General features: G+C 36.2%; 1 protein-coding gene and 1 long non-coding RNA gene across 15 annotated transcripts in view; one reads left to right on the top strand and one right to left on the bottom strand.

The window, feature by feature from the left end:
- SCML2 (Scm polycomb group protein like 2) overlaps positions 1–26,873 on the bottom strand; it is a 116,295-nt gene that overhangs the window by 5,701 nt on the left and 83,721 nt on the right. For all 13 annotated transcript variants that reach the window (XM_087427681.1, XM_087427689.1, XM_087427683.1 and 10 more), the window contains 6 exons: positions 14,337–14,560; positions 11,115–11,235; positions 8,849–9,052; positions 7,940–8,122; positions 1,876–1,989; positions 1,011–1,250 (listed from right to left, as the gene is read on the bottom strand). In XM_087427681.1, coding sequence (XP_087283807.1) covers positions 1,011–1,250; positions 1,876–1,989; positions 7,940–8,122; positions 8,849–9,052; positions 11,115–11,235; positions 14,337–14,560 — 1,086 coding nt within the window. The remainder of the gene's footprint in view (positions 1–1,010; positions 1,251–1,875; positions 1,990–7,939; positions 8,123–8,848; positions 9,053–11,114; positions 11,236–14,336; positions 14,561–26,873) is intronic.
- LOC147912005 (uncharacterized) overlaps positions 1–26,873 on the top strand; it is an 87,926-nt gene that overhangs the window by 34,337 nt on the left and 26,716 nt on the right. For both annotated transcript variants that reach the window (XR_015550703.1, XR_015550706.1), the window contains exons 4-5: positions 11,847–11,926; positions 19,393–19,642. This is a non-coding gene — a long non-coding RNA (uncharacterized LOC147912005). The remainder of the gene's footprint in view (positions 1–11,846; positions 11,927–19,392; positions 19,643–26,873) is intronic.

The following is a 26,873-nucleotide window of genomic DNA, read 5'->3' as shown; positions in this document are numbered from 1 at the left end:
TGGTAGTGTTAGGCATACATTTGGAAGTGAGATATTCAGCATTAGAGGTTACCTTTTAGAGCCTTTTACTGAGAAGGCCTGTCTTCAAAAGCTGTTATTTTGTGAAAATACCTAAAACTTCAGGGTACACTACCCCTTTATGGAATAAACAACTATCTTCAGACTCTCTGCAAACAATGTCACTCTAAAAGCAGAGACAATCTACACAGGGTGGGAGATGAGGATAATGACATTAAATGTGTCACGGCCTATGTGCAGTGCAGTTGCCCAAAGATAATATCCATGATGAAAGGCAAGAGAGTTAGTTCGTTCCTACTTCCTTCACTTTTCAACCTTGCCTAGATGTCGATCTAGAGAAAAAGGACAAAACACTTATTCCTACCCTCACCTTGCCCCCCCGCCACACCCTTAATCCTTAAAAGGGTACCGGGTAGTAGTTATCTTTGCACATGGAAGGCTGTTCTGGCTCTTTCCAAATGGCAACAGGATGCTGCTCTGTTTATACATGTCATGTCCTCCTGGTGGGTCTGAGGGAATGATTGAGAGTGTGGAGAATGGGGAAATGGATGCAGCAACAGGATGCCAGAGCCCAGATCTGGGAGCCACACACAGGTTGGGGCCAGGAAAGGTCTCAAAAGAGACAAGGAAGAGAGTACATCAGAAAGGAGATGGAGTGCATCATTCCAGGCCTCAGAGTCATGGGAGATTTGTGAGTCCCGACAGCACCCAAGGAAATGAAAATTACAATGGATCGAGAACCACTAATCTGAGAAGTCTCTATCAAACACATGGTCAGTGATCCAGATCCCCAGAGACAGTTCTGTGATGCCATGAGGATTGGAGCATCTGTAGTGGCTTGGCCCTGACAGTGACGTGAAGGGGAGGACTTGATCTCCTCAATTTTGGCACTTTCTCCAATGTGATACACTCTCTGGGGATGTTGTTGGGCATGGAAACCTTAAACGGAATGACAAAACACATTGGTTGAGAATCCCTGTTTTTGTATATACCTTCACTTTTCCTCTGCGGTTGGAATTGAACTTCATGGTGACTGCTCTTGGGAGATGATGTGGTCCCCACGAATGCTGAACTTGAGGTGCCTGGCACACTTTGAGGAAAATTCTTGGAGACTACGATATGAGTGCTTACAGGATTTCTGCTGGCAGGATTCAAAGAACTTGCTGGATTTAGTGATGAGTTCTCAGAATCTTCAGGAAGCTTTTCCTCTTTGGGCATGCCATCTCCCTCTTCTACACGAAAAAAGACAATTATCTTCAACAGACACAGCTCAAATACTATTAAAAGGTCAAAAATCTCTAATGTCCAACAACAGTTCACTTAAGCCATGCTATACTGAACCACAAACCTCTAACACAAAGCACATGGCCATCCCCTTCTTGGCGTTTATAGCAATGAACACTGTCATGAAATCCAAATGGATTCTATGACATCACCTATATTTCTCATGGCAACTATCCCTTGCCAGTCTTGCCACCAAGGTTGTGAACACCTCACTAAAGCATTCATTTTCAGGAATGCAGTTCTTTAAAACTATTTGTTATAATACAATCACACAGTTGGTTTCTAACATTTGCTTATTACTACTTGGACACTTAAAACTTTCACTGGAGAATATAAAGCTGAATGGAAAATGTTACTATAATTGTTTCTTTTTAATCTAAGGAGAAACAACAACTGTGCACTTCTGAAGGGAATGAAGTGCTCAACAAAGCTGCCAAAGTAGTAGCCTAACTGCCAAACTGATTTGGGCAAATACACTCCCCCTACCCATCCCCTACCACCACCCAAGAGCATATATAAGTGGTAGTAGAGTGACTTTTCTTCCCAATCCTGGGACATGGAAATACTATTTACCTTTAAAGGCATGCACGTTTGTTTTGGGGAACTTAGGAGAGAGAGGAACTACATAAGGTAGAGGTTCCTGAGAAGGTCGTTTGGTGGTTTGCTTTTCTGCTATGTCTTCTTTTACTGTTTTTCAAAAATAAAAAAAAGGTGGCTGTTGTAACTAATTAATATACTCAAGCATTTTCATATCATCAGCATAAAGCACTAGTTTCTAAATCATTTGCCTACCCATTAACTTGTTCAACAATTCATCAATTATTTGATTGTTTATGAATAACACGTTCATTTCACCCTATTAAACATTTCAGTGACATCATATTCCAGAGTTAAATGCATTATGTCTAGGCTTCATTTATTCTAGGGTCATCACATTTCTCTAAACATCTCAGGAGGCAGTGAGGCAACTAATAATAATGTGTCTAAAAAGATCAGGGAAAATTGCTCCCATGAGCAAGAAAAGTTAAGAATTCTGAGAAGTTAAGGAGAAGATAGGGTACAATGAACACCCCATTCTATAGGCAACAATCCTGGCCTAGGGCTACCCTTACAACAACTCTACTGCTTACTTATCATTTAACCAAACGCATTTCTACCTAAAGGATCACTCTTTAAGGCACGATCCTGAAAGTAAAGACATCTCAAATGATAAATTATTCTCTAAATATCAATCAATATCTTGATTTAACCTTCAACTAAAAGGAAAAATAAAGTATGCTAGAAATCTAAAAAGTCTGATAATAGACCTCTAGAAAGAAGATTGCAAAGAAAAAGAACCAAAGTCAAACTCCATCTGGTTCAAAATGGCTGGGGGCCAGGCATGCCTTTCAAAATCATCTGATGAGCAACCTTTAGCCATCCAGTTACTGAATGATTACTAATGAGTCTAAAAGAGATCTTACCACTTGATTTATTTTTAATCATGGACTACAAAACCAACAGGCAAAATATATTTCAGTGAATGACAAATATTTCTACATTTGGGATATTTAAATTGTAAGGAAAGAAATAATTGACTTTTTTCATACCCATTTAATGAAACAGAAAATTCGAATACTATAGTTTTCTATAGATATTTGTTTACCTCAGAATCTTAGCAAGATAAGAAAAAGTCTTTACTTATCTTTTACTTGTAATATTATAATGCTTTCTTTATGAAAAGTTTATGAAGCTGGTGTATAGTCTACTATCTGGGGCTGATATAAACATAAAATTGACTCTTGACTTCTGCTTCTGGGTATCGTAGTAAACTCAGGCATGAAACTGTTCCTGCAGAGATAACTAGAAAAAGCCAAGTAATTTACAAAATACTTTAAAAGTCATCATAGAGAGGCACTTCCAGGATGACTGATTAAGGACCTCTGAAAATCCACTCCTTCATAAAAAAAATGAAAACACTGGCAAAATTAACTTTTTCAAAACTCTGGACATTAACTAAGGGCTTACAACAATCCAAAAAGTCTTTATTCAAGAAAAATGGCTGAATCTCATAAAGAACAGCAAATTCTGTGGCATTTTACCTTCCCTAATATCATTCCCTTCACCCTAGTTTCACAGCAGCCTTGCAAACCAACAGCTTTGCAACTATAGTAGCTGTGAAAAGCAGCATACTAGCAGTCACTGGAAGGGGAACAATAGGTTTGGAGCTCTCCAAAAGCTCCATCCCCAGAGAACTGTCACTATTTGACCAATCTTGCAACTCACTGAAAAGCTCTGATCTCAGGGCTTAATTTGACCTGAATCAGAGCCTGCTTTGTGTGAACAGCCCTATCTCCAAGGCATTAGTCAAAAAGACAAACAAACAAAAAACAAACACACACAACACACAAACCAGTGGCAACTGTTTAACATTGCAGCTGCCTGAGGCAGCATTACCAGTTGGGGCTGACAAGAAAATGACCAGAAAGCTTAAAAGGAAAAACCGGAGAATGAGATGCCCACTGGGGACTTTGAAAAGCACTGAGAAGCCGGCCCCATGGCTTAGCGGTTAAGTGCGCGCTCCGCTACTGGCAGCCTGGGTTCGGATCCTGGGCACACACTGACGCACCGCTTCTCTGGCCATGCTGAGGCCACGTCCCACGTACAGCAACTAGAAGGATGTGCAACTATGACATACAACTATCTACTGGGGCTTTGCAGGGAAAAAAAAAGGAGGAGATTGGCAATAGATGTTAGCTCAGAGCTGGTCTTCCTCAGCAAAAAGAGGAGGATTAGCATGGATGTTAGCTCAGGGCTGATCTTCCTCACAAAAAAAAAAAAAAAAAAAGAAAAGCACTGAGATATTCCTAGGAATCTAGAAGGCCATATGCACGTGCAGGGCTGTATATATGCTCAAGAAAGACCCGAGAAGGCCTTAATCTTTCACTTCTTGCTGACCTTGAGGCTCTGCACAAAAGCAGACTTGTAAACTGCCTCCTGGAGTGTTCAAGGTAAGTACCAACACACAGAAATCCTTGGCAAAGGCTGGGAGACATACCGGTTCCAGGCATTTAAGGAAATCCCTGTCCAATCATTAGCTGACCACTAAGCTAACTGAGGAGACTTCAGTGGCCATATATGACAAAATTAGCCCAGGAAAAGTCATTAAGTTAGTCCAGAAAAATCACTAAACAAACAGCACCAGCAACAACAAAAAATCCTAGGGAGGAGAAGGGAATCTGAGTTCCAGAGTTGCTGCATCATATTTTAAAATGCCCAGTTTTCAATTAAAAAATTAGGAGACATGATGTCTACAGAACTAAAGGAAACTAAAAAAATTATGTCCAAAGAACTAACGGAAAGTATGAGAACAATGTCACACCAAGTAGAGACTATCGATAAAGTGATAAAAATTACAAAAAAGAACCAAATAGAAATTCAGGACTTGAAAAGTATAATAAATGAAATGAAAAATTCACCAGAGGGGCTCAACAGCAGATTTGAACTAGCAGAAGAAAGAATCAAATTTAAAGAAAGTCAACTGAGATTATATAGTCTGAGGAACAGAAAGAAAAAAGAATGAAGAAAAACAAACAGACCTCAGAGACATGTGGGATACCATCAAGCATATCAAAACACACTAAATGGGAGAGTCCCAGGAGAGGAAAGAGAGAATAGGGCAGAAAGAATATTTGAAGAAATAATGGCTAAAGCTTCCAAAATCTGATTAAAAACATTAATCTGTATATCCAAAAAGCTCAACAATCTCCAACTAGGATAAACTCAAAGATTTCCACACCTAGGAAAAACAAACTGTCAAAAGCAAAAGACAGAATCTTGAAATCAGCAAGAGAAAAGAAAATCATTACATACAAGGGATCCTCAGTTAGATTAGCAACTGACGTCTCATCAGAAACTACAGAGGCTAGAAGTGGGATGACATATTCAAATCGCTGAAACAAAAAGATGGTCAACCAAGAATTCCATACCCAGCAAAACTAACCTTTAAAAAAATGAAGTAGAAAATAAGAAATTCTCCATAAGCAAAAACTGACAGAATTCCTCACTTCCAGAGCTATCCTACGAGACATGCTAAAGGAACTCCTTCAAGTTGAAATGAAAGGCCACTAAACAATAACTCAAATCCACATAAAAAAATAAATAGTACCAGTAAATATATTTGTGTTTATGAACACTTTTCTTCTCCTTTCTCATTTAAAAGACAACTATATAAAGCAATAATTATAAAATTGTATTTGGGGGCTTATAATGTATAAAATATACTATGTATGACAATAATAGCACAAAGGGGGCAAGGAACAGAACTATAATGGAGCAAAGATTTTGTACAACATTAACATTAAGTTGGTATTAATTCAAACTAGAATGTTTTAAATTAAGATGTTAATTGTAATCCCCAAGCCAACTACTATGAAAATAACTCAAAAAACACAAGGGAATTAGAATGGTATACAAGAAAAGATCTATTTAAAACAAAAGAAGGCAGTAATAGAGGAAAAGGAGACAAAAATAATATAAGATATACAGAAAACAAATAGCAAAATGGTAGATATAAATCCCACCTTATCGGTAATTATATTAAATGTACATGAAATAAACACTCCAACAAAAAATCAGATTGGCAGAATGATGGACCAAAAAAAAAAGTTCCAATTACATACTTATTACAAGAGACACACTTTAAATTCAAATACACAAATAGGTTGAAAGTAAAAGTGTGGAAAAAAATATACCATAGAAATAGTGCTTAAAAGAGAATTAGAGGGGCAGGCCCAGTGGCACAAGCAGTTAAGTGCACGCACTCCGCTGTGGCGGCCTGGGGTTCGCTGGTTTGGATCCCAGGCGTGCACCGACGCGACGCTTGTCAAGCCATGCTGTGGCGGTGTCCCATATAAAGTAGAGGAAGATGGGCATGGATGTTAGCCCAGGGCCAGTCTTCCTCAGCAAAAAGTGGAGGATTGGCAGATGTTAGCTCAGGGCCAATCTTCCTCACAAAAAAAAAAAAAAGAGAGAGAGAGAGAGAGAGAATTAGAATAGCTATACTAATACCAGACAAAATAGACTTTAAGAAAATCCTAAGGAATGCACACACATACAAAAACCCCAATGAGAACTAAAAAGTGAATTCAGCAAGATTATAGAATACAAGATTAATACAAAAAAATCAACTGTATTTCTATGTACTTGCTATGAACAATCCAAAAACTAAATTAAAATAATTCCATTTACAATAGCATGAAGAAGAATAAAATGTTTAGGGATTAATTTATCAAAAGAAGTGCCAGATGTGTTCTCTGAAAACTCCAAAACATTGTTGAAATAAATTAAAGACAACCTTAATAAATGGAAAGACATCCCATGTTCGTGGACTGGAAGACTCAATATTATTAAGATGGCAATAATCCCCAAATTGATAAACAGATTCAACACCATCCCTATTAAAATTTCAGCTGGCTTCTTTGCAGAAATTGACAAACTGATCCTAAAGTTCATATGGAAATGCAGGGGACCCAGAATAGCCAAAACAATCTTGAAAAAGGAGAACAAACTTGGAAAACTCATACTTCCCAACTTCAAAACTTACTACAAAAAGCTACGGTAATCAAGATAGTGTAGTATTGCCATGAGGATAGACATACAGATCAATGAAATAGAATTGAAAGTCCAGAAATAAACCCATATATTCATAGTCAATTGATTTTTGACAAGGGAAGACAAGTCAATAGGGAAAGACTAGTCTTTTCAACAAACGGGGCTGGAACAACTAGATATCCAAATGTGAAAGAAAGAAATTGGACTCCTCCCTCACAACATACAGAAAAATTAATTCAAAATATATCAATGACCTAAACATAACAGCTAAAACTATAAAATTCTTAGGCGAAAACAGAGAGGTAAATCTTTATGAATTTGTATTTTGCAATGTTTTCTTAGATATGATACCAAAAGTATAAGAAATAAAAGAAAAAATAAACTGAATTTCATCAAAATTAGAAACTTTTGTCCTTCAAAGGACACCACCAAGAAAGTGAAAAGACAGCCTAATGAATGGGAGAAAATATATGAAAATCATATATCGGATACGGAACTTGTATCCAGAATGTATAAAGAACTCTTCATATACAACAAATATAAATATATAATATATATATTATATATATATAATATAATAATATATATATAATATATATAAATATATAAATATATATAAATATATAATATATACATATAGAATAAATATAAATATATATTTCTATATAATAACAAGACAAAGAATCCAATTAAAAATGGGCAAAGGATTTGAACAGACATTTCTCCAAAGAAGATATACAAATAGCCAATAAGCACATGAAAAGATGCTCAACAACATCAGTTATTAGGGAAATGCAAATCAAACCACAATGAGATACCTTTCAGGTGTTGACTCTCAAGTTCATTACGAATACAACAAGAAATTACTTACCCACTTTAAATGAACAAAAACTATATATTATACATGTCTAATTAGTTCACTGTGGCTAATATGTTTACTTTGAGGAGGACACAAGGAAAAACTAAATTACATAAGATTCTCAAGTTAATTATAAAATGTAATATAAAATAGAAGCATGGTATAGAATTTTACATTTTCTCTCACCTGATTGATTTTTATCATGCTCTGCAGGACTACTAGTATTACCTCTGTAAGAGCTAAAAGGCTGGCTACTCAAAAGGTTATCACACTGCAGGCTATGGCACAAGGTCTCAAGAAAGCGAAGAGCAAATGATGCACTGTTCACTGGAGGGAGCTGGACGGAATGAGTTTCCCCATCAAAGGAGGCTAATTATTAGGGGGGAAAAGATGTCAAAGTTACATCATAGAAAGATGAGAACTACAACATCAACAAAAAAGCCATCAATTTAGGAAATGTATTAGAAGTTCAATTTGTGGTTTTTGTAATTTATAAAGAAATAATCTTAAATTATAAAAGTTCCTCTCATTCAAACACAATAGCCTGTATTGATAAAAGCATTATCATTTAAAAATATTCATAAAGTAAACAATAACAACAACAGAAACCCACTCATCTATAATAACACTTCCTGCTATTCATTCCATGGGTACAAATGTTGTAGTATCTGATCATACAATCATGAAAGCCAGCTGTATCTTATCTCTTAATCACTTCTTGAGTCACATTTTTATTTAGAGCATCAGTCTGTTTTCTAAAAAAATTAAAATATATTATCAACCAAGGTACTTTGTCTATAGTGAGCTTAATATAGCATGTAAAATGAAAGATCTGTACATTTTACCTCAATTTACAGTATTACTCTGACATTATTTGTCTATTTTGAAAGTGAAGTTAAACTTTCCAAACCAGGGATAAAAGTCTATAAATATATAATAATTATAAATATTCTATTATATCAATGCTGTAAATATTCTAATATAATAAAGAATATAAATATTATAAAATAATCTATATTATATAAAATCCTTGCCTTCTCAAAACCTAACATCAACTCCGGGAAAAAAGCTGAATAAAGGATTAGATGAGCATACCAGTTATCACTTCTCCTCCACGATGATCTGGCTTAAGGAATCCAAAAACAGTCTTACTTTGAAAGGCACAATCTACACAGGCCTGCACAGTCCGCCGGAGCACCACATTCACAGGGCCCGGGCCAAAGTGGTCAGGCAGCTGCTGGATTTTCTTCTGATCCAGGTGAGGGCCACAGTTTCCATGTTTGTTTACATAGACACAGACTTGAGCAAAAATGTGTATACAGATAAACAATGAGATCAGTTAAAAGAAACACAAACTACACAGTCAATTATTATATCCCACTAGCCACACTTCACTCAAAGAGAACCTAAATATAGTTAATATCAATAATCATTTCTGCTACATAAAAATACGTATGTAAATATATTTTCACATTTGTGTAAAGATATTAAACCTAGAAAAAATAATCCGAATGTTTATTCACTTTTCTAGAATTGTGCCCAAACTGATTATAATAAAAACTATAGAAGTTTTAGTAGCATCACAAAACAATTCTTTCCCACATTCCCACATTATATAAAAAAGTATAAAGATAAATATTTTCACCTTTTAACAATACACACAGTATAAGAATTTTCTTTCAAAACTGGTCATGTTAGTACACTCCTTTTTGGATTGAATTTATTTTAAATCACCAATATTGCACCTTCATTATATTTTCTAAAGTAACCAAATAATTTAAGATATAGGTCACAGTAAGTTTCAATGACCTAGACAAATTTTTTCATTAATTTTAAGAAAATAAAAATGTTCATAAAAATGTTCTTCATAGGGGCCAGCCCAGTGGCATAGCGGTTAAGTGCACGCACTCCACTGCAGTGGCCCGGGGTTCGCAGGTTCGGATCCCGGGCGCACACCGACACCCCGCTTGTCAAGCCATGCTGTGGCAGCGTCACATACAAAGTAGAGGAAGATGGGCATAGATGTTAGCCCAGGGCCAATCTTCCTCAGCAAAAAGAGGACGATTGGCATCGGATGTTAGCTCAGGGCTAATCTTCCTCACCAAAAAAAAAAATGTTCTTTATATACATGCCGAGGTTCACTGAAAAAATATTAAAAATAAACACTTCCCTTAGTACAATAAAAGCATATGACTTAGAAGCAAATCATCTATAATCAACACAAATGTCAAGTTTCCATAATTTTTCTTCACTGAGAATCAACAAATACAAATCAACATACAATGTAACGAGGGTACATCATTACCAAATATAAAATATACTGTCCCCCTAAATCAACAAGTATATTATTTTTATCCATTACTTCACTTATATTGGAAAATTTTCATATATTCACAGTCTATATTCAGTACAATAAAACCCATTATTCTTTCACTATGTTAAAATATATGATATTCAACTTTGTGGCAATAGCCAGAGGAAGGATGGTCTCTGTCACAGAAATGAAATAGTTATTAAAAACTTAACCTGTGCTGCTGATAGCATGGACAAAGTTCTACTGAACACAAATGAAGCTAAAAAAGGATTTCAATGGTATATCTCCTTAGCATTATACTCATTTAGCTAGTTTCTCCTGCTAACGGACTAAAAATAAGAAATAACAAACTGACAAAATGAGGTGTGTTACAATAATCATTTAAAGCGATTTCTATTTCAAAAAACTAAATTATAATTTCTTTTTAGTCAGGAAAGAAAAATTGGGGGGAAAAGTCCAGGAAACAGAAGAGTATAAGGGAAATAATTAAGGATCTAGAAGAGGAAGCAATAGAATATTCTTTAAAAAAATAGAAAAAAGAATAAGGAAATGTGAAAGAGATGACAAATAAAAGGGATTGATTAGTCTGGGTCTGTGTCATTTCATACTCTTCAAATAGCAGATAACAATTTAAAGTCATCATGCCCCTTGACAGGCAAAGATCTGTCAAGATTTTAAAAGGTATTAAAAAAAGGTTTGAGGTAGCTTTAAAAATACATACAAGACAAAGGGACAAATTGTAAAATGAGACAAAGGGAAAACAAGAATAGATTTGACAATTATGTAAATTTATATAAATCTTACTAAGATGAAAAATACTTTAATGGTGTTGAATTTTCAAGTGACTCATGTATTTAAACAGACTATTTTTCCTCAACATCAAAATGAACAACCAGAATTTCAAAATACTTTAACATAAAAATGCTAAAAGAAATGTTTATCATCATCTTTTTTCCTCTTATTTTATTTCCAGGACTTCAAGGACACTGAAAATAATACAGAATAAAAGACTAGTAATTTAATACTCTTTTAAAAGTACTAATTTACCTGTAGACATCACTATTTTAGATGTCCCAGGAGCGTCATCCTTATATGCAAGGCCACGGTTTCTGGTCAAAAAACTTAAAGAAGCTGAAGATGTGGAACACACCACAGGAATACATTTTTCCTGTTAAAAAAAAAAAGAACACAAGTATACATTACCCTTTAAAAAAATTCCCAGATAAGGAGGTCAGAAAATTATCGGCATCACTGGTTCACAAATGATCAGTTGTCAGAAGTCCTTAGGATTGGAAACCCCCGTGTGTGTCCTGAACTACAGTACTTCCCAAACTGTGCTCCTCAGAGGGGCCCATTAGGGTTGTTGACAAGTGGGAGAGGAAGAAACCAAGAGGCTGGGATTCCCAGCGCTGCCCTGGCTCCAACTGGTCACACCTTAGCCACAACAGTTCACTCCGTAAAACTTGTTTTATTTTTTGAGGTTCCCTGTATGACAAGTGTTTTCACACTGCTAAAGAAAAGTCTGTAAATCTAACCCAGCAATACATCAAATTGGGGTAGGTGACCTCAAAAAGGCCAAGGACAGAGTTTGTCTTTAGAAAGCAGTCACTCATCTGGTTTTTACTGTATCTAACCTGCATTTCTCCATATTACATATGATAATTTTGACCAAATTACAAGTGGCTTGCTAAAGTCCATACAAAATTATGCCTATCGTTATGTAAGAACCAAATGTCTTCTGGGCATTATTAACCATCACTACTATTTTGTTTATTTTAGATCAACTCTTGTGGTTTTCTTGGAGCTACCTGCAAACAGGCTCACCAATATCAGAGAAGGGGCTCTTGTGCCTAGAAAAGGTAATAATAGAGGATATTTAAAAGGCAGGGACAAAGGAGGGAAAAATAGGATAACATTCAATATTGTTGGATTTTTCTTTACTAGTTTAAATTAATGACTGTCATTTGGGTTCACAGCATTCTAGTAAATCATGTTATTTTTTAAGTATTGAATTACAAATACTGTGTTGATATGTTCTCGTTCTTTCAGTATTTTAAAAATCTGCAATCTGAATCCTTTGACTTAAGACATACAAAGACAGTTATGTTTGCATTAACATAAATTGAATAAAGGTACATTTATTTGGAAAATGTGCTTCTATACCTCTAGAATCCTTAAGGGGAGGGAGAAAATAGTCGAGAAAGGAAAGAGTACTGCAAGAATAATTCTTACTCTACCTCAAAGACTTTCTCAATAACTAACTATGACACGGTAGTACTGAAACAGGGATAACTGCATGAGAATCTTCATCTTTTCATGATGAAATGAGGAAGCTAGAGAAGATGAAGGTGAATTAAAATGCTTCCTTTGAAACAAAAAATAGTTTATTACAAAAAAATTATAGTATCTGCCCCTCGTCCCTCCTCACCACCATATAAACAACATTTTCAAAACGATCTCTTCAAAATTGTCAAATTAGCATTGGAATTATTTGAAAATAAAGGAGTCAAGAAGTTATCTTATATCTTCACCATTATACCAACTTATCACAAAGACTTTTTTCAGTAACTGGAAAATATCATTAAACATATACATCAACAACACTCTTGATACATTTTAATTTTTAAAATGCATTTAAAATATTATTTTCCTTTAAATTTCATTAATTTTGCTTAATTTTAGGTAATTTATTTTTAACTTGAAAAATTTCATCTGCTAATGATTTACATTAGAATAATATGTGTATTTGATTTTTTCAATGTTTATGATTTCATATTTGAAATATATTCAGTTTTATTGACTTTTGATTTTTATTTTATAAATTTTGAATGCTTTTTAAAATAAAAAGACCAGTATTAATATAAGTATTTTTAAATCAAAAGGGTATTGTCATTTTGCTCCATACTGGAAACATTAGTTGAAACAAATGTTTTATATATTGATATCAGATGGCTGACCTCAGAAACGTTTAAGTTAATACTGCTGAAATTTAATTTAGTTCTAATAGATCTAGGAAAACTCTGTGTCTTTATAGTTAGAGTGTATCTCTTGTAGACAGGATATATTTAGTTCTTTTTAAAAATCCATTTTGATAATCTCTGTCTTTTAATTGGAGAGTTCAGTCCACTAACTTTTAAAGTAATTATTAATATGTTTGGGTCTGGTTCTACCTCTTTACTATTTGTTTTCTATTTGTCTCCTCTGTATTTTGTTCCTCTGTTCCTCTTTTCCTGTCTATTTTTTGGATTACTCGAATATTCTTTAAAATTCCATTTTAATTTTCCTAGTGGCTTTTTAGCTATACTTTTTTGCATTTGTGTTTTTACCATATGCCCTGGGGATTACAACACAATCTACATAAAGTACAATCCATTACAGTACAATCCACATAAAGTTAATATTGTACTACTTAACATAAAATGTTGAAACCTTGCAATGATACAAATGCATATCCCCACCCCAAGCCTTTATACTATAATTGTTTTATGTATTACATCTACATATGTTATAAACCCCACAAGACTATATTATAATTACTGCTTTAAATAGTCACATTATTATAAAGAAATTAAGAGGAAAAAAAACAAGAAAGTCATTTGCATTTACCCAGAGATAAACTTCCTTCAGCATTTCTTATAGTGCCTGTCTGCCAGTGATGAATTCTCTTAGTATGCTTTTATCTGAAAATGTTCACCTTCATTCTTGAAGAGTATTTTTGCCAGATACAGAATTTTGTATATTGTACCCCTCCCTCCCTCCTGTGTGCACTCCTGACCACTAGAGTCTGTCTGCTTCCATTCACTCTCCAGTGTCTGCAGGTAGCTCCTTTTCTATTATTTCCAGGTTTTAAAGTTGTTTTCTTTGAGGGAGTCAGTTAGGTAGGATGTGACTCTAGCATCACTGAATTTATCACATTGATTGCCCCTTCCTCACAGTTTACTGAGGTATAATCTATGTACAGTAAAATTCACTTCACATTGATTTTAAAGTATACTGAGTTTTAAATAAACTGGCCTGAACATAAATATACCCACACAGTACTACTTTCAATGTGGTTTTGAAGAGGTCGAACACTATTCAGAGTTTTAAGTTTACCCAAAAAAAGAAATACCAATTTTGATGGCTATGTAGGCCTTAAAGAGCCTTATATAGTCCTTTTAGTACATTCCTAAAGGGCCTCATCATACTCTTAGTAAATCCTAAACTGTATGTTATAAATAATAAGGCACTACAGAGACCTATTACAAATTAGTAGGAGATACAACTAACCTTTCTTCCTGAGTTTGGGCCTTTTTTCCTTGGTGTGAGATTTTTAACAGAACTTCCCTTCTTGGGGACTGAAGTATGTCCAGGTGGTTTAGTCCGACCTGATTTCCTGATCTGCTGTGTTGGTAATATTACAGCAGTTTTCTGTGGAGACTGCATTGAACTCTGGGTTGCTTTGGAAGGGGAAGACTGTGTTTTTGTTTTTGCTATATTCTTTGTAATGGGAACTGAGAAAAAAAAACACAACACAAAAATAAAATTAAAGTAGATGACATAATTAAGGTATTGTCTTATGACTCAAAAGAAATTTAACTCAATCTTTAAAAACATTCCAAAGGTTATTCACTGAAAACCACTTAAAATAAAGGTACCATTTAAAATGAAGTTTTAGGTATTTAAGATTTCAGATTATCAGGAAATAGTCTAATTTGCCAGAAAAAATAGAGGCTTTTTTTTAATGAGGAACCAGTAACTTCACACTCAGCATAGTGAAAATTTCTAGCAATTTACCTCTTGTCTGCTTCTCACAGTTTTAGTCTTTAGCACAGAAAAGAGTTTTTCCTTTAGAAAATACTATCCAATTATGCCATATGCAGGAATCATTTTGCCCATCAATATAGAAAAACATAGCAAAGCAGATACAGACAGCTCCTGCTTCATTTTTCAGAGGCCTGGGAAATCCCCTGCACTTGATTTTTAATGGCTAAAGCATATTATGTTCCTATATGTATGTCTAATAATAAAGGCTCATATACTACAAAATAGACTCTAACGTTGTCATGGAAGGACCATTATCACGCCTAAGTGATTTGTATCCACTAGTTACTCGGTAGCCCAATCCAGACAGTTTTAATATTTCAAATGAAGGTTACCTGCCAGGTTACTTTTGTGTATGTTCACAGTTAAGTAAAAAACATATTTTTAGTATTAATCCCTTAATAATTTCATTATTACAACAAAATGAATTTCGCATATTAAGAAGTACTAATGTCAAATAAAAATTCTTTACAAGAAGAGCTGTATAAGGAAAACATTTACATATCTATGCATAAATCAACTACTTTTATTTTGAGGACTTCACTTTACAACTTGAACCCAATCTACTGCTTCGCTCCTCCCATACTCAAAGACTATGGGTAAATCTGACCTTTGATGGAAAATACCACATCTTCCCCACAGCCTTTTTATCTACCTTCTATCACTTACCAAGCCAAGAGGAGAGAACAGCCTTCTCTCAGCTGCCAGGGCAAACGGAGGACCACTTAACTGCCACCATCACTTTCCCCCTTATTTATAGTAATTCATCTACTTACACCAGTCTCTTCTTATCTCTTTACCATCATCTACCTCTTACTCCACACTCACTTCCACTTTCTTCAATAACTCCAGTAACCTAATTCACATTATTTCCTCTTACACAGTCTCCTTGTCATCATCTTCAGAAATTTAACCATCATACTTCTGATACTTCATCATCATACATCATACTTCTGATGCTTCATCATCCTGACCTCATCATTGGAGATTTCAGCTCCTCTCTAAAATGGTTAATACTTAGCAATTTCAGAAACTCTTCTATCTCCTAGATAACCAACTGTGCCCCCTTTCTCTATCTCCAAATTCCTTACCTGTCATCTTTGCTTCATACCAACTGACTATGTTTTTCATTCTTATTATGAGATCTAGCCATAAGCTCTCTCCATTTTCATCCAATTTATTAGCTTTCTTCTGGCTTTACTCTTCTCCCTATCAACCTGCAGCCAACCGTCCACCTTCACCAACACTTCTCTAACTAGTATCCCTTTCTTTTTTTTTTTTTTTTAAATTCTTTTTTTATTGATGTCTTAATAGTTTATAACATTGTGAAATTTTAGTTATACATTATTGTTTGTCAGTCACCATATAAATGCATCTCTTCACCCCTTGTGCCCACCTCCCAAACCCCCTTGCCCCTGGTAACCACCAAACAGTTCTCTCTGTCTGTGTGTTAATTATCTTCCACATATGAGTGAAATCATGCTGTGTTTGTCTTTCTCTCTCTGGCTTATTTCGCTTAACATAATACCCTCCAGATCCATCCACGTTGTTGCAAATGGGACAATTTTGTCTTTTTTATGGCTGAGTAGTATTCCATCATTAAGTAGTAGATAATAACAACAATAAACAAACACACAGGGACAGAGATTGGATTGGTGGTTACCAGAGGGGAAGGGGGGAGGGAGGAGGGTGAAAGGGATAATTCGGTACATGTGTGTGGTGATGGGTTGTAATTAGTATTTTGGTGGTGAACATGATGTAATCTATGCAGAAATAGAAGTACAATGATGTACACCTGAAATTTTTACAATGTTATAAACCAATGTTACTGCAATAAACAAAAAATTAAAAAAAAAAAATTCAATTAGAAAAAAAAAAACAAAAAAAAACAATATACCATTAAATCTCAGATTTACTTCCATGAAAAAAAAAAAAAAAATAGTATCCCTTTCTTTATCACCCCTTGATCTTTGCTCATGTCCAGCATATCAGCTCCCACCTGTAAGTCACACTATCATTTGTCTTCTCTGGTCCTGAGCCATAGAACAAGGGTCACCAATCTTTTTCTGTAAGGGGCCAGACAGTAAAAATTTTAGGGTTTGAAGGCCATACATGATCTCTGTCACACACTCTTCTTTGTGTTTTTTTAAACCCTTTATGAATATGAAAACCATTCTTAGCTCACAGGCTAAATAGGCTGGATATGGCCTTCGGGGTGTAGTTTGCCAACTCCTGCTATAGAACATTAGGCTATTATTGATCACTATAAAATCCACGCTAACCTCAACTGGGGTGTCACTGCAGCAACTCACTGATTTCCAAGTATGTTTCCATAGCAGAACGTTTTCCCCTGCTTAAGTTCCCATCTCCATGTCACTCTATTCCATTCAGCAAATGACCCTACCTTCTATCTTATAAAAAGATTAAAGGCTATCTTTTGGGAGTGACCATAACCATCCCATTTCTCCATCCTAAAATACTTTTATTTTCATTCTTTCTCATCTCTTCCTTTTCTATCAAATGAAAAGTCTTCTCTCTACTCTTCTAAGTCTAATCCTCTTTTCCTTATGTCCTGATAACTATCTTCTTTGGTTCCTCTGGGACATTATGGTTTCATTGATCTCCAACTCCTTGCTCTCTCTTACGACCCTCACATATCCCTTATTTTGAAGTTACCTCCTCTAGTTTCTTGTGTACTTTCAAGCCCTTGCATGAATCCTCCTTCTACTCACTACCAAAATACCCCACATCTATACTTGACACTTCAATTTCCTTATTATTCCATGTTTCCTTAGCCCCCTGTAATAAGCATTTCTTCTTCCAAACATATTTTAAAGAAATTCTTTCTAAGGTCACTAATCACCCCTTCCTAGTTACTAAGTCCAAATAAATCCTCATTCTGCTGACAAATCTATTCATCTCCACAGGTCTGGTCCCCACCTTTGAATATATGGCATAAAGAAAAGGAAAGAGATTGGCCTCTGGACCTGAGTTTAAATTCTTGGGCCAGGTTGGTTTAAGACAAAAGCTAGGAGTACAGAAGGTCCTCAAAAAATATTTACTAAATGAATGAAAAATATTTTCAATCTGCAAGCCAATGTTATACCTCCAAAATGAGTATATTCTATATACAATAAATAATTAAGTTGTACGAGCCAGCCCTGATGGCCTAGTGGTTAAAATTTGGTGCTCTCACCACTTCGCCAGCCCGGATTAGTTTCCCGGTCGCAAAACCACACCACCTGTCTGTCAGTTGCCATGCTGCAGCGGCAGCTCACACAGAAGAACTAGAAGGACTTACAACTATGATATACACCCATGCGCTGGGGCTTTGGGGAGAGGAAAAAAAAAAATAAGAGGAAGATTGGCAACAGATGTTAGCTCAGGGCAAATCTTTCCCTGCCAAAAAAAAAAAAAAAAAAGAAAAAGATGACATTAAAAAAAAATAATAATAATAAAGTTGTAACAAAACAGTAACTTTGCGGAACGTGGCAAAGGTAATGAAGTCAATATTAATCTAAGAATTTTGGCATTTGAAAATCTGAAATTTGACATTTGAAATTAATAAATCTTGGGAAACAAATATTTGAATTATAGCTTCAAATATACCCATAACATATAATATTCTATGACAATAAAAACTCTTTGATGCACGGTTATATGCATATGTATGAGCAAAGTAAGAAAAATGCATTATAAAAATATGAAAAAAATTTTTCACTTTAGAAAGCAAGCTTTTCAAAGGCAAAGACTCAGTTTTGTTTACTGCCATATCCCTAGCTCCTAGAACAAAATGTTTTTTAAACTAATTTAACTAAAGAGGAAAGAGTAATCATTCAATATATTAGACATCAAAATTAAACTATATACATTATACATTTGTTGTTAGTTCCGTCGAGTCAGTTCTGACTCCTAGTGACTCTAGAGCTGAACCCTGCCCGGTCTTTTTACACCACCCTCTCACCTTCCAGCACTCTATCAGACAATGCTCCACTGCTATTCATAGGGTTTTCGTGGCCAATTTTTTCAGAAGTGGGTGGCCAGGTCCTTCTTCCTAGTCTGTCTTAGTCCAGAAGCTCCGGTGAAACCTGTCCACCATGGGTGACCCTGCTGGCATTTGAAATACCGGTGGCATAGCTTTCAGCATCACAGCAACACGCAGCCAGCACTGTATGACAACTGACAGATGGGTGGTGTGGTTCCCTGACCGGGAAATGAACCCAGACCTCAGCAGTGAGAGTGCCTAATCTTAGCCACTAGACCACCAAGGCTGGCTTACATTATACATTACATGTATTTATTATCTCTCCTCCAAAGAGCAATCATATAACATGTATACACCATGCTGAAACTCTATTCAGTATTAATTATATAGCACTATAACCATGTGTTCATAGTGGTCACAAAGTGAGTAAAAATCTTTCTAAAAAAGTATATTTTGAAATATATAGAAGGATATGCTAATCATTTTTAATAAAATTTTTATGTGAATATCTAACAAAAAACTTATCTGGTTCCTCAGCTTATCTTCAGATAGAACTGACAACATTCAGGCAAGAAAAATGTCCAGGTGATGAGAAGTTACTGAATTGTGGAAATGCAAAAGAAATTAATGAGAAACAATCAGAAGGCAGGAAATAAAATCAAGAGGAGGCCTGGAAACCTGGAACAGCGGGGAACTGAAGAAAGCAAGGAGACAGATGCCAATAGTTACTGTCTACCCATTACACAGTAGGCATCATTGCATATAATCCTTCCAAGCATCCTATGAGGTAAGTATTATTTCCCCACTTTATACATGGGGAAATCTAGGCTCTGGGAGGTTAACTTAGCCAAGATTACCCTTTTGGCTAAGAGAGTTTTGTCTCCTAAGTGCATGCTTTTTCTAATATGCCACTTTGCTTTCTCTCCTCTAACAAAAAAGGCTATTAAATTCATTCCCCTGAGTCGAACTGCACGTGTTTAAAAAAAAAAACGGCCCAAAAGACAATCTTTTGAATTCCTATGTGATATCTCACCAGACAGTCAATAGGTGCTCTCTGACAGAGGGAGTCTTGGGTTTTTTTAAAAGCAGATGTGGAGGCATACTTATAATGAGAAAACATTAACAAGTACAGAAAAAACATACTGGTAAAACTTTCCATGCCTGGGGCTTTAACCTTATTTAATATTTATTTCCAAATAGTACTCGTTAAATATACATTTCTGCTGACACATGCTTTATTATTGAAAGATAGTGCTTGCCTTCTCTGAACTGTGAAAAGACGGCAGCACATACAATTACCACAGAAAAGGAAATACACTCAGAAATGAACAGTAACTCCCTATTTCCAGTTATTGTTACACATGTGCTGGTTTGGCTTACACATGGCTGACTTGAACAGGGACTAAAATGGATAAGATATACAAATTAATACGTATCTTGCTTTTGATCTAAAAAGACTTAATAGAGATATCGTTGCTCACTGTTCTCCAGATTTTCCATCCATCATTTACCTAATACCAAGTGTGCTCTTTTTACTAGTCTAGGCAATTTAAGAAATCCAGAAGAAATAAATATGGTCCCAGTCATATAGTTCATATTTCATATGAGTGTGTATTTGTGTATACATAAAATTCCTATCTCTTTAAGTAGGTAGATGATTTCCTTCTCCTCAAATAGATTGAATGCTATATATGTAACCATATGACAACAAGGGCAGAAATCACTATAAAAACAGATGCCCTGAATTTGAGGCTAGAAATGAACAAAATCAAAATTTGAATAGCCAAAAACAGAAAAGCAAGATATGGTTTGGAGAAACCAAAATTGAGTAAAACATTTGACTTTGGAAACTTTTTCAGATTCAGAAATTCTTTGCAAGTCATCTTCCTTATTCTTAAAACTGCATATAGAGTGAAACTACCATTTATACTAAGGGTCTTTCATACTGATAACTATAAAACCAAAGAAACTATATAAACCTCAATTTTGAAAGACACAGAGATACTGATAGAGATGGTTACACCTAAACTATACAAGCTTGAGGCCTGATATTCACAGAAACTCAGTCACGGTGCCCAATGCCTCTACCTGGAACTTTGCTCCCTATCCCATAGAGCCCATGTTGCCACAAACTGATTGGTCATGGGCAGCAATAAGAGCAAAGGGAGGCAGAGTCAGGTGTAAACCCCCTGAGCTTACTTCACTCACTCCTGCTGCCATCCCATGCCACAGCACTGGCTTCCTTGACAGGTGTCTTCAGACACTGTCCCATTTCTTCTCTCCCTCCCCATACCTGTTATCAGAGGAGCCACCCATCCCATCCCAGAAGCCCAACCTTGCTTCAGAAATTAAACGTTCATAACAGCCAGAGTCTGCTTTTCCTCTGAAACTAGCCTTTCTCAATACCCAAGGACTGTTACTGTCACATAAGAGTGACTTTATCTTTCCATAAGCATACTCAGAGTCTTTTAAATGCATGTTTATTTCCTTATTGTCAGCAATAAAAAAATCCTTTTAGAAAACATCAAATAAGCTAAGAAAAATTCTTGAAGGAAACTACAAGGGTAGTTACTAGTGGAAAGGGAAACAAGGAAGCATGTGCCTGACACTTATCACAGTAGGCATTTGGAAGCCAGAAACCAGTTGCGTACTACGAATTTTCTTGGAAGAGACATGGTAGAGATCATATAGATGTGGGACTCTGGTACCAACTGCTCTTTATACCTATTCTCTCCCCTGCTTCTTACTATCTAGTGCAGGGACACTGGTTCCAGATTAATTAGGTTCAAATCCAGCTTTACCACATAGTACCTATGAGATCTTGGGCAAATTGCTTAAATTCTGCATGTGGCACATGGTACACACTCAATAAATGTTAGCTGTTATTAGCAGCAGCAGCAGCATCACTACCATCACCATCTGTCTCTATTCTCACACTCTCTTCCCAGGCCCTGAGGGTGCTCCTTGCCCTCTTCCATCAGTGGATTGGATATGGTGGAAACCTTGTTGCCAATGCCTAACGAATGGAAAAAAAAGCTTTCTCCAAAAAAGGAACCCCTATTTATCTACATTCTCTCTAGCTAATACCTTCACTCCTTCCTTTTATGACCAAACTTCTTGAAAGACTAGCCCATGTTCACTATTACTGCCATTTTCTCATTTTTCGACCCTTTGCAATAACACTTCCAGACACCTCTTTTTTGAGTAACTCTGGGTACTAAGATCATCCACAACCTCCTAACAGCCATTGACAATGGATGCTTTTTCCTGATCTTATTTGGCTTCCAGCACTAAACACTTTTGATAACATCTTCTTTTTAAAATTCTTTCTTGGGTCTCACACAGCCACTCCCTCCTGGTTCCCCTCCTACCTCCTGTCACTTTTCCCGCGATGTTCCCCAGGATTAGCCACCTTCTCCCAACCCTCACCTCAGTTTTGAGTGCTTTAGTTCACTCCTTTGATTTCAGCTACTGCCTACATATAATAGTGATTACCAAATTGCTGCTCTCATGTTTTCTTGCTCACTCAAGCATTCACATGCCCAGCCCCACCCCAGCATACACCTGTCTCAAGTTCTAGAGCTGTGTTTCCAATAACCAACTAGATAATCTAAACAGGCATCTCAAATTCAACACGTCCAAAAGAAGAATTCATTATGCTTATCCTATATGCTCTATCTTGATGAATGACATTACCTTTTCCCACCCAATTATCAGAAGCCGGAAATCTTAAAGTCATCTTTGTACTCTTCCTCCCTCCACATGTCTAACCAAGCCTACCTCCTAAGTATTTCCCAGTTCTGTTCTTTTTTATGCCCATCAATGACTTGGTTCAGGACCTCATTACTTCTCACATAAGCTACAACACTAGCCTCTTAATTGGCATTCCTGGCTGCCCTTTCCAATCCATACTCTGTAAGCCCATAAATCATGATTTTTCTAAAATATAAATTGTATGTCACTTTTCCACTTAAAAACCTTCAGTGATGCCACATTACCCATATGCTAAAATTTGAACTCCTTGGCCTAGTGTCCAAGGCCCCCTACATATCTTCACAGCCTCATATCCTCTCTTCCCCAACTATCATTATAGATTCAGTCATAATCAGCTGCTTCAAGTTCCCAAACATTCTGACCCTTACTGCCTTTACAGAGGCTGATCCAAGAAAGGCCTTCCCTCCTTTGTCAATTGCTAAACTACTATACATTATTTGAGACTCTTCTCAATTACCAGCTGTACAAAATTCTAGCACTAAGCTCCCAGGCAAACCATAGGACCTTAATGCTCATACACTGCACATACTGCCTTTATCTCAACTGGCACAGATCTTATAGTATCTTTACTTACATATCTGTCCCACTGCACCTTTGGGGGAAGGAACCATGTAAGTTCCATTGTTATACCTCCAACATCTGGTCTAGGGCCAGCCACATAATGGGCATCCAATAAATGTTTGCTAAATAAATAAATGTTTAATATTCAAGTTTTGTCTCCAATCTTATATTCCTGTAGAAATAATTCAGGTAGTTTATGCATTAAATAGACTACTATGGCTTGTTCACAACGTTTTACAGTATTCTTGGAAAAATATGCTTCAAATACTAATCAAGCAACTTAAAAATCAACTTCTAGAATACACTCCATTCAAAAAGGAAGGAAGGGAGCCGGCCCCGTGGTGTAGCGGTTAAGTGCACGCACTCCGCTGCTGGCGGCCCGGGTTCGGATCCCGGGTGGGCACCGAGGCACCGCTTGTCAAGCCATGCTGTGGCGGTGTCCCATATAAAGTGGAGAAAGACAGGCACAGATGTTAGCCCAGGGCCAGTCTTCCTCAGCAAAAAGAGGAGGAGTGGTATGGATGTTAGCTCAGGGCTGATCTTCCTCACAAAAAAAAAAAAAAAAGGAAGGAAGAACTGCAAATCAAAACCACAATGAGGTACCACTTCACACCCACTAAGATGGCTATAATAAAAAAAAAAAGGAAAATAAGTGTTGGCAAGGATGTGGAGAAATTACAACCCTCATACATTGCTGGTGGGAATGTAAGTTAAACACAGATTTAACATATGAACCAGCAATTCCACTCTGAAGTATATACCCAAAAGAAATGAAAACAGGGAAGCAAATAAGTACATTTACGGGTATGTTCATAGAAGCAATATTTATAGTAGCCAAAAGGTGGAAAGAGCTCAAATGTCCATCAACAGATAAATGGATAAACAAACGTGTGATGTATATATACAATGGAATATTATTCACCCATAAAAAGAAATGAAGTACTGATACATGCTATGGCATGGATAAACCTTGAGGACGTTATGCTAAGTGAAAGAAGCCAGACACAAAATCACATATTGTATGATTCCATTTACATGAACTATCTAGAAGAGGTAAGTCCATAGAAACAGAATACAGACTGGTGGTTAGCAGGGGAAAGAGGGAGGAGGGAATGGGGAGCAACTGCTTAATGGGTATGGGATTTCCTTTAAGGGTGATGAAAATGTTTTGGAACTAGACAGAGGTGGTAGTTGCACAACACTGTGAATGTACTAAGTGCCCCTGAATTGTGCATTTTAAAATGGTTAATTTTGGGGACCAGCCTGGTGACGTAGTGGTTTAGTTTGCACGCTCTGTTTTGGTGGCCCAGGGTTCACAGGTTCGAATCCCGGGCACGGGCCAACGCACCACTCATCAAGCCATGCTGTGGCGGCATCCCGTATACAAAATAGAGGAAGATGGCACAGATGTTAGCTCAGAGCCAATCTTCCTCAGCAAAAAAGAGGAGGATTGGCAACAGATGTTAGCTCAGGGCCAATCTTCCTCACACACACACACACAAAAAAACATGGTTAATTTTATGGTATGCGAATTTCATCTCATTAAAAAAAAAAACAGAGGGAAAAAAAGGAAGAGAAATTTGTATATTTCAAATGGGCCAGAGACTTTGCATATATTATTAAAATTTGTCTTTACACTTTTGTAAAGCAAGTATTATCTCCATTTTACATATAAAGAAAGAGGCTCAGTGAGATAAGTAATATCCAATCCAGTATCACACATCTAGTCTAGAAGTGGTAGAACTGAGATTCACATTCAGGACTCTCTCACCCAAACCCCCCGCTGCCCACTGCCCACCCCACCATGCTCTTTGCTTAAACTGAATACTATTTTTAAGCAGTGAGGGGAAAAAATGAAAAAACATGGTCTTTTAATTAAAATATTTTCTTTTAAACAAAACTCAGAATTAAATAGTTTGGTTAAACATTTTTTTCAGGTTCAAATTTGAGGGAGCTCACGTGTAAACCACAAAGAAAAATATTTAAAGTAGTACTGAAAACAAATTATCAACATGCCCTTAATAATCCAGCGTGTAGGTGCTTTAGTTTTTTCAGTTCTCTGGGCTGAAGACACTCTTAAGAAAAAAAAACTGCATCGAGTATCAGAGGAGTACCTTCTGATATTCTTTACTCTAAATTTTCTTGTGGATTTTCTCTAATTCAATGTTTACAATCAAAACACATTTTATGTCTATTAATTACTAGAATAACAGAGTAAGAATACTTAAGTAGACGGGACCAAACCAATACAATTCTGTGTACACAAAACAGAATACAACATAGGCTTTTGAAGATGTCCTCAGTTGGTCTCAATGACTATTGGCAATTAACATTTCTGATTTTTTAATTAAAATACCCTAAGGCTTATATACCAAAATATTAGCAGCGATTATATCCAGATGGCAGGAATACAAACAATTTTTAGATTTTAATCTTATCACTTATCTTTGTTTTCTAAATGTTCTACAATAAATACCAATTTTGTCATTAAAAATATAAAATGCCCAACAAAGATAAATAACTTAGCCACTTTTTTGACTAATAGACCCAGCCATTCTAAATATTTAGATGTCTCTAAAGAAAATAATTATTCAACATAAGCATTACAATATTCTATTTTGATAAAAAGCCATACAACTTTTAAGACTAGCATACATGAACATTAGAAATACCCATGCAGGCTGACTGCATACCAGCAGTGACCTTTAGAAATCTGCAGCACAAGTCTCCAGCAATTTCAGAATTAAAGAGTCAATTCCCTTAGTACCACAGGCAGAAATCTTTCAGAGAAGCTGACTCAGCCAAACATATGGTAAAAGCATCTGTATTTGCCCAAGCAGTTGACCTGCAGAGACACACAGTGTCCACCCTCATTCACAGTAGCAGGGGCACTCTCTGTCTTGGGCAGACCCCCCGACACATGTCAATCCTGCCTCCTACAGGTATCTGCTTATCGCTCTTCCTTTTATCATCACTTAAAGACTTCTCTATGATACTGCTTTTTCACTCTCTCACTTTCCTACTGTACCCAAAGCAAGTATAAAGGTCCTTTTTGAGCTCCCACGTTTCATTTTTAAAGGTTTATTTGTTTTACAACTAATCACTACAAGGAAAAAGGATGGCAAACACTGGAGAAGTTACCAAGGAAAATGAGGCCTCTAATTTTTAGTGGTAGCTGTCTCAGTTTTTATGGAAATGGGACCTCTCTTTTCATATTTTACCCCCTGTTGGACTTTGCATCAAGTTACCTATTCTAATCTGAGGGCTCTGCCGAGTTCCCTGCTCATTTACCAAGCAGAGATGGTTTGGTTGGCATGGTCAGAGTCCAATAGTGTGAACAAGCTCAACCCTGTTGCCCTAGCTCCTCCACTGTCCTTCCTAAGTCTCTTTGATGAACCATGTAGGTTTTCCTCTTAACAGCAAGAATCACAGTTTTATAGTATTAAAAATACCTTAAACATATAATAAAAGATAGCTCCCACAAAAAGAAATGAATCATTCACTCAGAAAAGTACAGATCTCATTTAAAAGAGTTTACTTTTGGGGTCTGACTGACAGAGCATTCCCATTTGGGAAGTGCTGCTACGTCTTTTCCAGCAACTTTTTTTTTTTTTTTGGTGAGGAAGATTGGCCCTGAGCTAACATCTGTTGCCAATCTTCCTCTTTTTGCTTGAGGAAGACTG

The sequence above is a fragment of the Ceratotherium simum genome, chromosome X, assembly GCF_057802395.1.
Source record: "Ceratotherium simum simum isolate JZ-2026a chromosome X, ASM5780239v1, whole genome shotgun sequence".
NCBI classification, from domain to species: domain Eukaryota; kingdom Metazoa; phylum Chordata; class Mammalia; order Perissodactyla; family Rhinocerotidae; genus Ceratotherium; species Ceratotherium simum.
This window is presented reverse-complemented; position numbering and strand designations above follow the sequence as displayed.